The 17,782-nt window shown below is 43.0% G+C and overlaps 1 protein-coding gene across 1 annotated transcript in view; it reads left to right on the top strand.

Moving 5' to 3' along the window:
- The first annotated feature begins 1,740 nt into the window (after nt 1-1,740).
- Nucleotides 1,741-17,782, top strand: part of LOC139221231 (potassium voltage-gated channel subfamily B member 2-like) — a 70,986-nt gene continuing 54,944 nt past the window's right edge. Inside the window, exon 1 of the mRNA XM_070853149.1 lies at nt 1,741-2,325. Coding sequence (XP_070709250.1) covers nt 1,741-2,325 — 585 coding nt within the window. The remainder of the gene's footprint in view (nt 2,326-17,782) is intronic.

Below are 17,782 nucleotides of genomic sequence, written 5' to 3'. Positions count from 1 at the left end.
AATGGACTGATGATGATCTGCCACTCAGTTGCATTGAGGTTTCCACCTCTAGGATGTGGTGCAGCCCGTGTGCACCCCTCTGCTCCTCCTTGTGTAGTATACAGCGGGACACTCCGCAGTTCGCTTATCCCGTTCCTTCCCGTTGCCTTTTACGCGCACGACGTCTGCAGCACAGTGATTCGGTGAGCCCGTCTTCTCCGCACGCTTCAAGCCTTTGGATGAAGGCAGGACTCTTTCCCCAGTGCTCCGATGGCGAAGCAACGCCGCTCTTCTTCAGGTGATCGCTTGTAGAGGAAGACGTTCACGCTTTTCTTCTCTTCTCTTTTCTTCTCGACTCAATTTTCAACAAAATGTGGGACGCGCGTCCTCTGCGCGGCGTCCGCGGAGTGCTCTCTTCGCTCGTGGCCGCTTGACTGAAGGGGTATCCCGGCTCCCTTTTCATCCTCTACTCCCTCAGGAACAAGAGGAGTTTGCATGCAAAAGGTGGTTTATCTCGGCAAGGTGAGAGAAGCTGTTTTTCTGTGACTTTTTAAAAAATTTGAATACCACTTTTTAGCAGTCAAAAGCAGAAACCGTGCGTTTCCAGTACACATTTTATAGACTGATTTTAATAGAATGTGTTGGGTTATTAAAAGCTTACAGAACACAAAATACGTTGTAGCGTAACAGGTATGCAGTGTATTTGAATTTATAGGACGGCAGAACAAGTCAGCACACACAGATTATGTATTTCCATCCTTTCCTACACATCTACTCAGTATAGTCCATTTAGATTTAGTGGCATTAGCTGTTTTGTGGCAATTGTTTGGCACAAATAATCAGAAAGTGCCAAATGTATCTTAAAAACTGTTGCATTCAAGAACACTTATCTCTGTCCTGTTCAAGGGCGATACAGCCCAGGTCATAATTAATGGTAACCTGCTTCAATGAATGATTGCGACTCTAATATTAACAACTTTTTAATACCATTTTGAGGACATTTTAATCATTCTGTGCAAGTTAAAAATTCTCCACAGTGGATCTTTTCATGTGCAAGGGGATATGTTAGTTAGAGAATGAGATTATAATGACCGAAGGTGGCAAGGGAAAATATATTACAGTTAGGTAGTTAACAGGATCCCAGAATTTGCTGCCACATGCGCCTCCTCCACCCTAATAGTAGGAGCACACCATTGGGTTTCACTGCTTCCTTCAGAACATTTGTTTTCTAGCCTACCACTGAGACCGATGGGCTGCGTAGAAATAGTGCTACGGCAGTAGTTCATTGCCTCGCTACAGCCATAACAGTGCTGGAGTGGAGTGCAAAGCAAAGCAGCCATATTGACTGTTAAAACAAAAGCATTGATTCTACCTAACACCGTCTTAGAAATGTGATGAAAGGGATCAATAGCACTGTGCAGCTGTTGCTATTTTTGACTGACAATAAAAAGGAACAGGTGACCGCGTGGCAGCGCTGCATGAAAGGAACTGATTTATTGTTGTTTCTTGAAATATGCTTAACACAGACCATGAAAATAACCGCACAATTTTGCAATACATCAGATTTTAGGTACTGAACTTGATTAACTGATGTGTGATCAGTCATTCAGTCATCTCACAAGCTGCTTATTTGTTTTCTCAGCCATGGAGGGACTTCCCTAAAGAGGATCCAACATAATTCAAGATTTTTTAGACTTTTTTTCAGTTTTCCTTTTTGTGTCACCATAACATCTTCCCCAGTAAGTCTCATTTTCCATCACCATGGCTGAGAAGCTTGGACCAGCAGGGCTAAAGCCCACCAACATCAGAAACACTCCCTCCCTGCCTCCCGAGCCCATCGACATCATCCGCACCAAAGCCCGCTCCCGCCGGGTCCGCCTTAACGTCGGTGGTCTGAACCACGAGGTCTTGTGGCGGACCCTGGACCGGCTACCCAGGACCCGGCTCGGCAAGCTTCGAGACTGCAACACCCACGAGTCCCTGATGGAAGTCTGCGACGACTACAGCCTGAACGAAAACGAATACTTCTTCGACAGGCACCCAGGGGCCTTCACCTCCATTCTGAACTTTTACCGCACAGGCAAGTTGCACATGATGGAGGAGATGTGTGCCCTTTCATTCGGCCAGGAGTTAGACTACTGGGGAATTGACGAGATCTACCTGGAGTCCTGCTGCCAGGCCCGCTACCACCAGAAAAAAGAGCAGATGAATGAGGAGCTGCGGAGGGAGGCAGAGACAATGAGGGAGAGGGAGGGAGAGGGAGAGTTTGATAACACCTGCTGCCCAGACAAGAGGAAGAAGCTGTGGGATCTCCTGGAGAAGCCCAGCTCCTCGGTGGCTGCCAAGGTAGGGAACCGAAACTGGAAGTGTGATCACACCGCCCCCATCTCACATTTCCTGATCACATCCAAAGCCGAACACTCTGCCTGGATCATAACACATTACAAGCACACTTATTAAAGGCCTACTCCCACCTGTAAAAAAAAAAAATAAGCATGAGTTCATCCATTTGAATCTTAAACAGGCGTGTACTGTACACTCATCAGGTGCTTTCTCGTGCCATCTGTTAGGTTTCCATCTTCGTAAGTGGCAACAGTTGTTAGGGATGAATTAAATATAGAGGAAGCTGCAGTGTTTGGGTATCAGTTTGTGTGGATATAATGGAAGAGAAGAAGCAGACGATTTGGAGTGGAGGTAGATGTGTGATGTGCAAATCAAACACTGTGGCTAAGTAAAACGCATAGTTCTGGCTCTTAGAAATTAGTAGTGAAATTGTTCAGGAGCTACATTTAGACTCCATTTGTTTTGACAAAATAATTGCCAGTGTCTACTGTTGCTCTCTATGCAGGGATAAAGCATGTCAGTGAAGAGCAGATCTGTGTGACAGACTTGCAGACATGTGACACGGCACAGGAGAGAAGAGAAGGTCTTTTTTCTCGTGCTATTATGTGTCAGTCTTACTCACTGATTGGCTGTACTATGTCTGGATTTGACTGAGTCAGCCAAATGACAGGTGTTTATGTCAAAAGTTTGTCGCAGGTGTACCGAATAGTATACACCTGCAAACAAGCGTTGTTTACTATCTTTACTTGATTTATTTGATTTGATAGAGGGCCGAGGTAGTCATCAACGCTTGTCCCTTCCCACGTACCACATGTCTAAAAAAAAAAAAGCAAAAAAAATCTTACAGAAATCAAATGCCTGCATAGCAATGTCAAGGCTGTCCCTGGTAAAATGATGACATCTCTTTCAACTCCTCCTCCACCTCCTCCTCATCCCATCCCCTCTCTGACTCAGTCCTCAATTAGGTAGGTCAACCTTGATGAAATCCAATCACTGGTAATTTACCTTTGGTCTCCAGTATCCTGATCTCATCATCGGGCAGTGCAGGACAGAGTAGGGCAGGGCTGGGTGGGATTATATTCCATGTCATGGGATCATACACATAGGGTTCTGTGTGTGTGACCAAAGCAACGTCATTGCCTCTGTGTCAGAATTGCAGCTCCTGGTGTGAGGTATCTGCTGTGTGGTGCATTGTTGCGGCCTGTCCTCTTGAAGCAAGCAATGTTTTCCGTAAGGAAATGATGCTAGATTCAATTTCAGACCTGTGGCGCCTTGTGCTAAATTTATAGTGCAGTATTCAGCTTTAAAAATGGCAAAAAAAAAAAATTCGGATGCCACTGAATACATGAGGTTCGGATTATTTTACAAATACCACAATGCTTGTTTTGATATTCCCTCCTGTGTTATTTCTGCATGGCTTGTTTTCCCAGAATAAACTAGTGATTTGTGATTGACATGGATCCTGTGTCAGCTTAATAATTATATTCAGCCTCCATGGGGAAACTGTAATTCACAAGAATCAATTATAAGGATACGGCCAATATCTAATTTAAGGCAACTCATGTGATGGCAGTGAGGTAATTTGATCCGCTGTGTGATATTTAAAATGATTTACCTCTTCAGTACGGCCCCTCATTTTCCAGACACATCTCGATATTGCTGACCTGTTCACTATCATGCGGGGGAAGCCTGTGAAACCTTAAAGGGAAATCCCACCCTAATTCAAATTGCATTGATATTCCGCTGAGTGCTCTACCAGGAGAACTCAAACGTGACTCTAATGGCTCAGCCTTGTGATCTTACTAAGGTTATCCACAGCTCAAAGTACATTTGGCAATACACTACTAGGACTGCTCGACCGTCAGATGGCAGCTCCCCGAGGTTAGGGAAGCCTTTTATGGGGCACGTACCATGCAGTGAGAGCCCTTGAAAGCGCTTGACCAAGGAAATGCCATTACTAGGCTGGTACAGAGCCTTGTGCTTATATACAAAGCAACCTGAGCCCTCTGTCAAATGCAATCACTGAGTCTTCTGGCACAAACATATTCTCTCCCCTGCTTTTTCACCTACACTGCCTTAATCAGATATTAGAGCCTGATGTGCTGCTTTGTGGCTCCTATGGCCCTCTCTGCCCTTAAATAAAGGTTAAGCATGAGAAGACTGACCTTTTCAGCAGGGTCAATCAAGCTAGGATTACATTCATCAGCAGTACCAACAGTGCGTGCTTTGGGAGTACGGGTAAGCCCATGCAGAACAGAAAAGATGGAAACATAGCAGATATTGCACCTAGAGAAAAATGGTAATAGAAAAGCAGCAGAGAGAGATTTTGAGAAAGCCACAAGTGAAGGGAGAGAGGTGAAGAGGAAGACAGCAGCAGAGGAAAGCCCTGAGAGAGAGAGAGAGAGAGAGAGAGAGAGAAAGAGAGAGAGAGAGAGAGGGAGAGAGTGATGTAAGAGATGCAGCCATGTACGTCATGCCTCAGGATGCTGAGCTGGATCTTTGCAAACCTTTCCCATTGAATAATGAATGAAATGGTCAAAACAAAGAGGACACAGGCTAATGCAGCGGCTTCCCTGTGTTACTGCGTGACTTTTGGTTGAGTGCCCGTCGCGTGAGGAGGAGGAGGAGGAGGAGGAGGAGGAGGAGGAGGAGGAGGAGGAGGAGGAGGAGGAGGGAGTGATCTTGTGTCCAGTTCTATCCGGTGCTTGGCTTGTCAGAGGTGAGCGTCCAGGCAGAAAAGTGAGAAGCTCCTGTCAAAACAAGCTGTTGTACTATACAGGCACACCCACACGAGCATCCACCTGAGATAGCCTCAGTTGAACTTTGTGTTTTGGATTTTTTTTTTGAAAATAGAATCATAAAAACCACCAGAAAAGATTGAAGTCATATCTTTCAACAATTTGGATGCTTCTTTCTTAAGTGCTACACCTCTGTTCTGTTTCAGTATCTCCAGAGCTTATAGCCACCGGTACAATACTGTCATGTGCTGTTAAATTATACAAGATTCATATTCAGAAAAAAACATCAGATCGACGTTGCCATTGTTTCCTTACTGTAGGCTATAATTTCTATTAATCCAGTAGAACGTGTCATCCTTGATATTGAGCCAGGAGGATTTGTTGCTGCCCTGACCCTCTTTTGTTTACAATGAGTCACGGGTGTTGTTGTACAGCAAATACACTTAGCACAAGCTCACACGAGGAAGCCATATCCAAATTGCTGTATTGCTGTAAGGAGTCTGAATTACAGTGCTTTTATATCTCCCTGTGTAGGTGTATTACCATTACCAATCATCATTCCTGCAAAGATAGATGCATGTAACTTGTAAATGTAGTTTGCAACCTGCCTGCATTTTGTGATTAGATGCCTCAGACGCATTTCTTTCTGTGTTCAGATAAGAAGAACGTTATGCGGAAAGCGGGTAATAAATATCGGGACCTTGGCAACAGTTTACAACACCACTAGTGATTTAGTGAGATCCTCAGCATCAACATTCGAGCCTATTAGCTGTTACATGTATGTCCACAGTGCTCAGATTTAATATATGTATAGTATAGTTTGCAAGAGCAGCATCTTTTTATTTAGATGTGTTCATGCACATCTTCGAGATAAGCTTTTCAGAATATTAAGAATGTCATATGAAATATTAAAGCTGGAATCCAGCATCAGTCAAAGCGAGAAAGCATCCCCCCGTTTAGGCTTACTTCACTTTATTGTCCATTCAGGCTGGGCAGCCCTGGAAAATAATGGCCGAGGATTCAGAGCATTTTAAAGAGATCAATGTTTCTACTTGCCAGACATTTCAAGTTGGGTTTTCATCCCTCCCCTCTCTCCCCCACCCACCATGTCTAGCCTTGTGCCTGCTCTTAATTTGGATGTGCACCATTACTCTTTCCTTTATCTAATAATCTAGTCTATCTAGTGGGAATGCTAGGCAATGGGCCTGCATGGGCGCAGACTTGCGCTGTTTGGTCCTCCCACGCTTGAGGCCAGCCAAAGTCAGTCCACTACAGACACTGTTGATGATGATGACACGATGTGAAGAAGCTGTAGCATCATAAGATACTGTAGCAGGCGCCTCAAATGTCTCAATGCCTCAAATCTTTTCATAATCATCTGTCTTAATGCAGTGCAGCCACAAATGGACAATCCACACTGGTGCTTTGCTTTATAGAATGATGGGTATGTGACACAGCAGAAGTGGCAATATTAATGCGTAGCTTTGAGTGTGACAGAAGCAAATTCAATTAGCACAATGTTGTTCTGCAACTCCACAACACTTGGAGCTGTGTGCTGTTTCAGATCACTGCGGACAGCCTCTCACTCTGCACCCGTCAGTTTCCTTCCAGGCTCTTACAGCTGTATTGGTGTAGCTTCTGATAGTGGGAGAGTCAAAGATGAAGGGAGGTGGGTAGAGGGAAAGTGAGGGAGAGGCCTTTAGTCAGCATTAAGTCAAATGTTCTCAGCAGTATGAGCCCCCAGGTCAAATTCAAGCACCAGGTCTGCTACCTTGTTTCAACATCATCTTTTCATCTCTGCATGGATTGTGGTCAGTTTTCAGGAGGGTAAATCAATAGGCATTTTATGGAAGATATGTTCTCAGCTTGTTTGGCAAATGGATTTTAGTCACGTTTTGCTTCTTTTGAAAAGCCTGCCCACAGGATGCCGACCTTGACTGTTGAAATCTGATTTTGTGTGTCACCAATCGTAAGCCTTGTAATTCATAGGCCTGTCTCAGTGTCTTTTAAGTCAGTTATGTCTTTCAATGGCACAATGGTGATGGCTGATAATAACTCTGACTTGTAGGAGTTATTATTGTACTACATTATGTTATTTGGCCTTAGAGAGGTATCATGATGTATTACAGCAGAGGAGTTTGTCATTTAGGAAGAGCACACCTTTTCCCCTCCTGGTCTCCTAGTTACATAATCCTTCCACTGGGCCTCTAATCAGTACAGCCTAGCATTTAGGCACCAGCACCTAAATCCTCTTTACCCCGCAATCAGATAAGAGCAAACCTCCTAGATTATAGGTGGCATGGGTTCTCATAGTCCCTGCACTGGTAGAGGCAGCAGCATTCATCATCTGGATATTCCAGGACACGCTTTAACCCAGACCCCCAGTCATCCACTGTCTTTCTTGTCTTTGTTTAAAGCATTTGTAAGCGTGTCTTCTATTGTTTCCATGAAAAGTGGCTGATTTGTTGCATAGACGGTGAATACTCACTAGTTTGCCCTGCTATTTACTCACTCTAAACACAAATTTCCTCATATGGACAACAAACTGCACGGGTGGTGTAAGCAGTGGATAAAGCACTTTCCACTCTCCACAGTTGTGTTACTGCTGTTTGAATTTATAGTCATGTTACTAAGCAGCAAATATCAACTTTCAACAGTAGTGTTGCATGTTTACCAGGATTGTGATATCAGTTGACTGTGAAATACTCACACTTAAAAATCTATAAAAATTATGTCCCGTAGCTCAGTTCTTAGTATCAGATGTGTTTACATTCATGCTGTGGCCACATTTGACTCGTGCTAATAGTGTTGATGCACAAATATAAAAAATGTATGTGGAAAATAATACAGCCGAGGGACATTAAATCAACAGTTCATCACACAAAAGCAGCATTTAATTTTAAATGCACTGAAAATTCGTCTCAGATTATCGCTCACTGGTAAGAGGCTGACTAGATCCCAATGGGGTTTTACAGCAGAGGTTTCCCGGGGTCATATTTAGAATGAAGAGGAGGTTAGGACACTGCAGCCCTTTACTGATCCAACTAAAGCGTTGCATCTGTGAGTCTCACCCACGGGGTTGAAAGGGGACATATGAAGTGAAGCAAAAGAAGTTGTTGCTGCTGACCCTTAAAATTGATCTGTTGAAAACACGCCGTTGGACATTTTTACTTGTTTCAGAAATGATAAATGTGTGCAGTGATTGCAAAACGCACCTCCATCCTCTCGTCTTGTTTTGCTTTGCTTTTCACAAATAACCCACTGCTACTTTCTTACATTTTCATGATTACCAGTGGGAACTTGCCTGCAGAGGAATTACAGTCTGGATGCGGCTCAGTGGCATTGGTGTCCCAGCAGAGCCCACTGGCATGTCTTAGGGCTTATTGCACTTGACCATGCACATAGTGATTCATGAATGGAGATATCATGAAATCACTCATGAGGCACGAGCATAATATACACCATGTTATTTGCATGCTAAAAGGAAGCGAGGAGGAAGAGAGCAACAGGCAAAACTGGATTCAGTGGAACAAGAACAAGAAAAACTCACTTCAGCACAAGTCTAGTATAAACAACACGGCCAATACAAGCCAAGGCTAATGAGTGGCCAGATGGTGTGAGAAGCCTGATGCCTGAAGTCTCATTAGTAATTCTACTGTCATCCACAGAATACACCCTCACATTTCCTAAGTGAGCAAATCTGATATGACTAAGGCTGCTACTAAGAATTATTTGCATAATCAATTAATCAGTCACTTTTTTAAAGTCATCATTTAGTGTATAAAATGCTAATTTCTCACAGCCCAAGGTGAGATCTTCACATTTCTTGATTTTACGACCAGCAGTCCAAAAATATTGAATTTATTATGATGTAAAACAAAAAAGCAGCAATTCCTCACATTTCAGAAGTCAAGCATCGGCATTTTGTCTGGATAAATGGCCTGCACGATTAATCTATTATGATTCCTGTCAAAACAACTGTTTTTGTTCATATGTCCTCAGCTCATCCTTCACAAGCAATGTCAGATTTTTTTGTCTATTTAAGGGCTGGGGACTGACACATTATCATACTTTAAAGGGACAGTTTGGATTATTTGAAGTGGGGTTGTATGAGGTAAGTATCCATAGTTAGTGTATTACCCACAGTAATGTCCCTGTCAATGCACCTCCAGTTTAAAGGAACAGACAGGCGTCCTGGTGCAGATGCTAAGCAATGTACTGCTTTAGACAGGGTCAACAGAATAAATGTGTTTTAGCCACCAAATAACAGGCCCACTGAAAAATGTAACCGTCTTGTACTCAGTGTTGCATTCTCACATGCAAGTAGTCATGTGACCCATTTTTAAAAAAAAAATACTGATTGTAGCCTCTTTAAGTAAGCATTATTAATTTTCCTTAGACTACCATTACTTGTTACACACTTTCTGTGAATTGATCACATTGTGCTTGTTCAGTCTGGACATAAATTGGCACCAAGCCGCAGGTCTGAGCACCGTCAAATCAGGATATAAATCCCACTGAAGGCTGGGAGTGTCTATGGACCAGCACCGCTGGCTGGCACCACCAGCTTGAGTGACACTCTGGGTAAGAGGCTAATGTGTTCCTTCCTCCGCCTGCCATCCTCATCTCCCCCCTGTCCCCGTGCTCAGTGTCTCCACCGCTGCCTCTGGTGAGGTTTGCTCAACTTGTCTTTTGCAGTTCTCCCTTATCCCAGAGGGCCTCAGAAATAGGGTGCGATAGCGAGAGGACAGGGGCTAGAAGAGTCATCATTCTAAACGCTATGAACACGGAGTCTCTATTACGTGCTTCAGTGAACCCTCTTCACACACAAACACACACTATGTACTAACAGCTCCCAGTCGGTCTTCCACATCTCTGCACATACATATAATAATACACACATTACGTCCTCTGTAAGTATAACACACAAACGGGCTCCTTCAAATACTGCTGAGGCAGCTTTTTGTGGGTGCCACGACACAGTGATTGCCATGCTGTTGTCTCCCTCACTCTCCCCATGCTGTGTCTCTTTCAATATCCCTCACCTACTCTCCATTCCCTGTTTACTACCCCAACTACTCCCACAGCCTCCTTTTACCTTTGCTTTTTTTTATCGCCATCGCCCTACAATCCTCCATTTTCTCTCATAACTCCGACTTCCTGTGCCCTTTCATCTCCCTGCTCCGTTTTCCCGTCCCCTCCACATTTCTGTCTGTATTTACTCACAGGGTGTGTGCTGAATTGTGAGCCTGCTCACCGTTCCATCTTGAGAGCAGTGACATGAGGGTGCATTGGTATTCATTGTGGTGATTTTACATTTTGCCCTCTATCAATCATGTTTATGATTCAGTATCACCAGTGAGAGAAGTTCTTCCTCAGGTGCCCCCACTTCCTGTTTGCCTCCAGCGCTGCAGCACAGAGGTGCTCTGCTGCTTCTTGATACAAAAACTGAGTTGCTTCACATGTAATAAATGCAATCTAGGCACCTTGAAAAATGATGCATATTGAGAATCCACACTAACAAAAAGGGATATCCTTTGGAGGCAGAGTCCTGGCAGTCTCTCCTGACCAAGAAAAGTCTTCCAAGGAGCTCTTGAAAGGGAAAAAAAAGGAATGTGTAATCAACTTCATTTTACTTGTTTCCCCGGAAATGCTGTGTTTGCGTAGTTTCCATGGTGACCGTGGTGTGCCATGGTGACTTATCGACACCCAGGGAGCAATTCATCTCTATACAGGCTGTGTGAAAGACAGAGCAGCTGGTACCTCAGCCCCCACAACCAGCCCCTTAATGCAAATGTTCATCATCAGCATGGTTCAGGGCTCACCGATTCAAACTTGCTCTCAGACTGCATGCTTTCTCACTGGGGTGATTTTCTTTTCCCCGATGAAGTCTATTGGGTAATTGTCTGTTTGTGTAATTTCTACCAAAAGCTTTAATAGTTCCCACTGACACTGAACCTACCTCCTATTGTGCGGCATGTTTCGGATGAGTCATATTTAGTGCAGTAGCTGCTGTGATATGATGATGATGATGATGAGTGTAAAATGCCATCAATTTCAGTTGTACCAAAATGTAATAATCCATTTCTCATCTGTTTGGGAAGCAAGTAAGCTTAGTTTGTGTTCTTGTGAAAGAAGGAAGAAGAATGGTGCCACTGGTCTTCTTGCAGCTCGGCTCTGCAGGACAATCATAGGGTCTCCAGAGCATCAGCAGCAGAACAGGGACTTGGTTTTGTAGAAAAGAGAAGATTAATTAAAAACCTCTGCTCTATGAAGGAGTCTCTAAGGATGTATAACAGCAAGGAGGAAGATACCACTTGTCTCATAGACACTGGGTAACGAAGCAGAAGTTATTGTGATTGGGCAAACACACTTCTTCACATTTCCCTCTCATCACTACCACCTCCTCCTCCTCCTCCTCCTCCTCCTCCTCCTCCCTAGTCTTTAGCTTTCCCTGTCTTTTTCCTGTTTTAGCTCCTCTGCTGGACCGCCTCCATGCACATACACCGTCTTCCCCACTTTCTCGCCTCGCTTTTCTCTTGTGTCATCATGCTGTTGGTGTCACTGTGGGCTGTGCCGCCAGCTGTTTGCTGTCTCCCTGCACCCCAGGAAGTGACAGAAGAAATTATTATATCTTCTCCTCTTTGTTGTTCGTGCGGGCCTCCCGTGGCTTCTGCAGAGCCACAGGAGCTCCTCATTGCTGACCACAGTAACTCTGCCTTGCTTCAAATGATTTAACGCATTTTAAATTTTAGTTTATCTGACAGCCATTCAGCAAAAAGTTCATCTTAAATACTGTTTTCTCATATTCAGTCATAAAAGTTTAAGTACAATATTTAACAATTTATGCCCGTTGCAGGAGACATTTCTAGTTGTTTCAAGAGTTTCTTTCCTCAGATTTTTCTTTGAAATGTGCCAATATTTTCTTTTCTTCATGACATGGCTCTAAGGATGGCAATGTTGTTCTATTGGCTGGTCTACCACTTTGGTTCAGATGGAAATATCTCAAAAACCACAGATATTCATGATGTCTAGAGGATTTATAGTAAAATCGTTGGTGATTCCCAGACTTTTTATCTAGTCCCAAAAGCAGGTCTAACCTTTAACTTCAAATTTTAACAAATATCTGCAAAACTAATCATATTCTGATCACCCTCTTTGCGTTAATTAACAAATGTTGGCATGCTGACATGCTAAACTAAGATGGCAAACATGGTAAATGTTATATGTGCTTAACATCAGCATATTAGCATTTTCATTGTAATCATGGTAGAATGCAGATATTAGCATTTAGCTGTGCCTGAGCACAACCTCACAAAGCCACTTAAACTCTTAATCTTGTTAAGAAAAGAGGTCAAATAAAGTTGAACTAATGTTACCAGTGTTAAAATAATGTAGACATTTTCAATTAAAAAGGTAAAAAAACATATTTGGTTTTACTAATTCTTACACAAATTTTAAGAAAAAACAGACAGTTTTTGACAAACAGAAAGTTTGATTTAAAAGTAGTGATTAAAGTACAGTTCATTTAAGCAGCAGGGTCACTACTAGCAACTGATACCTCTTCATAACCTGAGGGTCACAGTTTCAATCCCTGTAACGGCTGAAGTATGAAATATTACACAATAATTCATAGCTTTACTCATTCCACTCTTCATATGCCATTCGGTTTTCATCCAAGCCATTCAAGAAATCAGGAAATCAGTCAAACATGCCACTAAATGTGTCCTCGACTGGAACCGTCCATCTGTGTGTCTAGTCACACGAGGTGACAAGAGGCATTGATACAGTCCTTTAGCTCCCTAGTGTGATTGTAATCAGCTTACTGCCTCTGGAGGATGAAGACATACACTCAGACCACGTGACCTGTGTCAGTGTCAAGACACCAAGCAGTGGGCCAAAGGATCAGCGCCTGACACGCCTGAAGGGATGTACCGCCAGACAATGTTTGACTACCAGTTCACTGTCTGTAGTCAAACATTGTAAATAAGCATTTGTTTGTGTCTTTTAAGTTAAAAAAAGAATGGAGACCATGTACCTCTTCTGAAGTGTTGTCAGGTATGTCACACCACAATTTTCCTTTGTGTTTTTATGGCGCACTGCCAGCTTAAGGGGGATCTGTCCTCCATCACTGCAGGATCAGGGAAGATTTTGGTCTGTTGGGTGTTGACATTTGGTTGAAGCCTTGCCAATCGATAGGATGACTCTCAGGTATTGACCGGTGTGCTGACAGGCCCACCTGGCTCCTTGTATTTCAGAGTACAGGGCCGTGTAATGTGTACAGTGCAAGTGTCAAGCAACATCACTGGCTAACCACAGTATGGTTGTACTGATGCTTGTACACGTTTGCTTGTTTCTGATATTTGATGTTTCACTCCCTCAACTCCAGCAGATATTGTGTATTTAAGTCTGGATTCTTAGATTTTAGATTTATTTTCTGAACTTTTGCAGCAGCTTTTCAGTACTCCCTTTTGTAACTTGAGTTTGATTCTCTTCATACTCTTTGACTTTCTTTGATTATCTCGTGTGTGAAATGTGCTTGTTCACCTCTGCCAATCACATGTTTCCTCCCAAGTCCCCACTCTACGGTCTCTCTTTCATACAAAACTAATAGACATTTATGGGACTTCTCACCCATTTATTTTTTGATGTATGCTCACATACAAATCATCCAAACCTAAATTCTGAGTTCTGCCCTGCGCTCAGACTTACTGGTGTCGGCCACTATGTTTGGCCCTGGCCCAACTAAAGATTTTTAAAGTATACTTGTTTTGCAATAAATCCTCCTTAAGTAGCATGACACTATCTAAAGGCCACCAAGCACTCTTAAGCATCCCTAGTTTTCGCCTCCTGTTCCAAGATATTGAATAAGGTGTCTGAAAGCGAATAACAATACTAATGTTGATCGATGAGTGTTGATACAAGGCAAAGTAGCAGCGGCCTTTGTCACGTTTCCAGTGTTGCCATTCTCGCCTTTTTGAGTGGTTGCTCTCAGCCACTACGCAGTAAGTAGTCTTGCTCTATTTGGATCACACTAATACCGCTTTAAAACTGCATTAATGTCGCCATAAAAGTCACCTTACGCCACAGATAGACATCATAAAGCTTAGTATTAAAAATGCTTAACACTTAGAGGCAGATGTAAAGGAAAGCTCACTTCTAAAAATACCAGCAAGCGACAAGGTGGCCTGTCCCACCACATTACAACACATTGAGTAAACAACCGGGTGTAATCATGCAGAGAATAAAACCTGAAAATCTAGATTTTCTTTTCACTGGTTATTCTCAGGGCATACGGGGGGAGATTAGGAGGTCTCATTTAAACATATAGCCGCTTTGTGAATGGGTAAAGGCTAATGCGGATTATAATGTGAAGCATTAAATCGGGTAAAGCAATGATTCATCCACCCTTGGATGCGCGATTCATCTCATCTGTTATTGCTTCAATATGTATTTATGCCCTTTCTTCACATGTCACAGCTGATGAAACCCGGGCCTTTAATCTTGGTCAAATTCAGCTGAGACAATGAGGAATTTTATATAAAGTAAGTAGTCTCAAGCACACAAGAGCATATACACATAGATATGTGTTCATGCACAGACACCGCCGACTGAGGAACATTCAAACAAGAGAGATGAAAGGCCAAAAAGATAAAATGGTGTCGTCTCATTTCCATTCCTTAGACAACAATTTCATTCACTTGAACGATCACACTCTCTCTCAGGCAGCTTAAGAAGTACAGCGTGTATGTATTCATGAAAAGATTAACGTTTATCTGTATTTTCTTTGACATGTCAATTTATTTAACATTAAAACATTTATTTATTTTTTGTTTTAGCCTCATTCCTCCACTTGAGATAAACCCCCCCACACACATACACACACACACACACACACACACACACACACACACACACACACACACACACACACTTTGCTCTTATATCTGCGAGTTTACCGCCAGATTTACAGGTTTATACAGCTGATGGATCTCCTCAGAGTTGGAGGAATGTGTCTGGAGAAACAGCACACACTTTGGCAGCGGAAAGTTGTGACAGAGGAATGCTGTTTATGTTTAATCGTTTAAAAGTTTAATAAATATTAATTTAAAAATGTTTACCATTTTGGCTTGTTTAAGAGGTGCACAGATTTAATCATGGCGATGTAATTTGTCTTATGGAACACAAGAAAATTCCACAAATTGCTCAACTCATAATTGAAGCCCAGGACTGTCTTCCTGCTAGGATTAACTCTGGTGTCAAGAGGTATAAATCCAGCCTACTGTCTGTCTTACTGGCAGGCAGACACACCCCCAACCTGATGTGCTACTACCCTAAATCCCCTCTGACGACACCACTGAGTCTAAGGACAGGAGTGTCAGCTGCAACGTCCTGCCTGTCTGTCATCGCAACAATCACGTGCTCATGACGGTGGCAAATCAATTAGCATTGCTGTCATACAGTACATCAGATTATGGCTAAACAGGGCCAAAGGCTGGCTCATTAAAGCAGTTGTCTGTGTAGCTTGTCTAATAGAGGGCCAAGCAGAGGCTTAATGGGGGAGGGTTAGAGTTGTTGAGGGACACTGTGTGGCGGGGTTCATAGACTAATCTGTAGCGATTGCCTTCTCTGTCGCCAGGCAGAACAAAAACTCTGAGCAGAGATAGAAACAGGTGGAGGTGGACATAATTATAAATAATTGATGTGGCGTTAAAGCGCTCCAATCATTATGTTTTTATTAACATCAGTCAATGAACAAGCTGTAAAAATTCCTAGAACAAAACAGCAGAGAGACACGTTAGCCACACTCTAGCGAGCAAAGTTTGCTTCCCATTAGAGAGAAACAATGTTTTTTTTCAATGTGACCACCATCTTTCTCTAACTTTAAGAAAGTGTTTGAGTTGCCTGAACCCAGCCATACCTGGAGCGTGTGTTATTCACACATTCTTTGCTATAACCACAATCTTTCCCTAAACTTCCTTTCTGGGTTTTGCAAAATTGTCCAGACGCGATTGCTCAGACACCAAACATACAGACGTGTCTGAGAATGTGTACATACATGCATGTCCATTTGTGTGTGACCATGTTTATGTGATAATGCGTGTTGTTTACATGCGTGTGTGCTTTCATTTCTGCCCGTTTACAGGAGGGCTAGCCTGCATGCCTGCAGAAGCAGACCATGCATAACAGTCTTCCCATTGGTCCCCACAGGACCCTGCACTGAAAGATGCAGGGTACACAGCCTGCAGATTACATTAGTGCACACTGCATTAATGTGTGTATAGTGCATGTGCACATGTGACACTGCAGCCAGCCTAGAATATTGCATTGACAGCATCATGCAAAGCACGTCGCAGTTAGAATGCTCTGCAGCAAGCGCAGAGCTCCATTCACAAGAATAAATTGAATACATTTCTTTGTGCTTTAGATTAAACATGGGCTCTGGTTGAGCTAATGCTTTGCGGAGACATTTTTCTTTTATGAACTTGAATAGTATGATAATTAAATCTCCAATCTTATCAAAAGTAGATATCTTCTCTGTGCTCCAACAAGCACAAGCACTCATTTGTATCTGGTAGCACCAGTGAAGCGCTATTCTAAAAGAGGGGTTGTACTTTGATATGAAATATTGATAGCCAGCACATTTACTTGAATTGCAACAAAGTGCTCGCAGACAGAAACAGGAAGTTTTGGCTAAAGGAAATGAAAGATAGAGCAAGAACAGGGAAACACCATGCAAAGAGTGAGAGAGGTGAGCCAGAGTATATCAGAGGAGCAGACTGCAGCAGCTGAAGGATAAGAGCATATTATGTAGAAGTGAAGTAGAAAGAGCTTCATGGGGATGACGCTTTGGTTAAGGTTGTGACTGTGACCATAACAGGGACGTGACTCCTATCCACAAAATTTTTACTGATAGCTCCAGGGCTCCTCTCCTCTCCTGCTCTCCAACTGCAGCCAGACTTCCCCTGGTAGTGTTTGTTGCTAGGCCACATAGAAGACTGAACATGGGAGAAAAACACAGTAGTGAGGCTCAATCAATAGTCCCTAAATAATTTCCTAACTCTATTTATTTGACGCTTGGTTCGATCCAAGAGTTTCATCAATATTGCTGTCAAATGAAATAATGTTATATTTGGCAATGTTAGCTGGCCAGTCCCCCCCCCCCCCCCCACTCTCTCTCTCTCTTGGCCACTGCAGATTGAGGTAAATGTTTAATGTGTGTTCAGCCTGTGCCTTGAAGTGTACCACTCTTTGCAAAGCACATGTTCCACACTTGATTTGTATTATGGAGAGCCCGTCCAATTCCCCAAACATGAGTGCATGTACAGTAATTCCCCATCTTATGTGTCTCCCCCTCAATGAACTCTTTTTCACCTGACCAGTCCTCGCCCTCGTCGTCTCTCTTATTTTGAAGTTCAAAGCATAGGTTGCACCTCATGTCTGTGTTTATTTATATGAGGCATATTTGCATTTAGCTGACCAGGCTGAAAGCATAACAGGGCATAATGTAGAGTAGTACAAACAGAGCTACAGAGCAAAGTCAAGGCGTCAAGTTTCAGCTTGGGACTGGCACTGAGCTGTCTACACATCAGGGAATATGTAATCTGGTGTGTGGGGCAGTGATCCACTGTACGTTCACCCAGCCTTTAACTTTATTGCTGCCATAAAACACAAGAAAATCAATTCTTAAAATCCCATTTAAATTCCTCTCATTCATTTCT

This window comes from Pempheris klunzingeri, chromosome 21 (genome assembly GCF_042242105.1).
Source record: "Pempheris klunzingeri isolate RE-2024b chromosome 21, fPemKlu1.hap1, whole genome shotgun sequence".
NCBI lineage: Eukaryota > Metazoa > Chordata > Actinopteri > Acropomatiformes > Pempheridae > Pempheris > Pempheris klunzingeri.
This window is presented reverse-complemented; position numbering and strand designations above follow the sequence as displayed.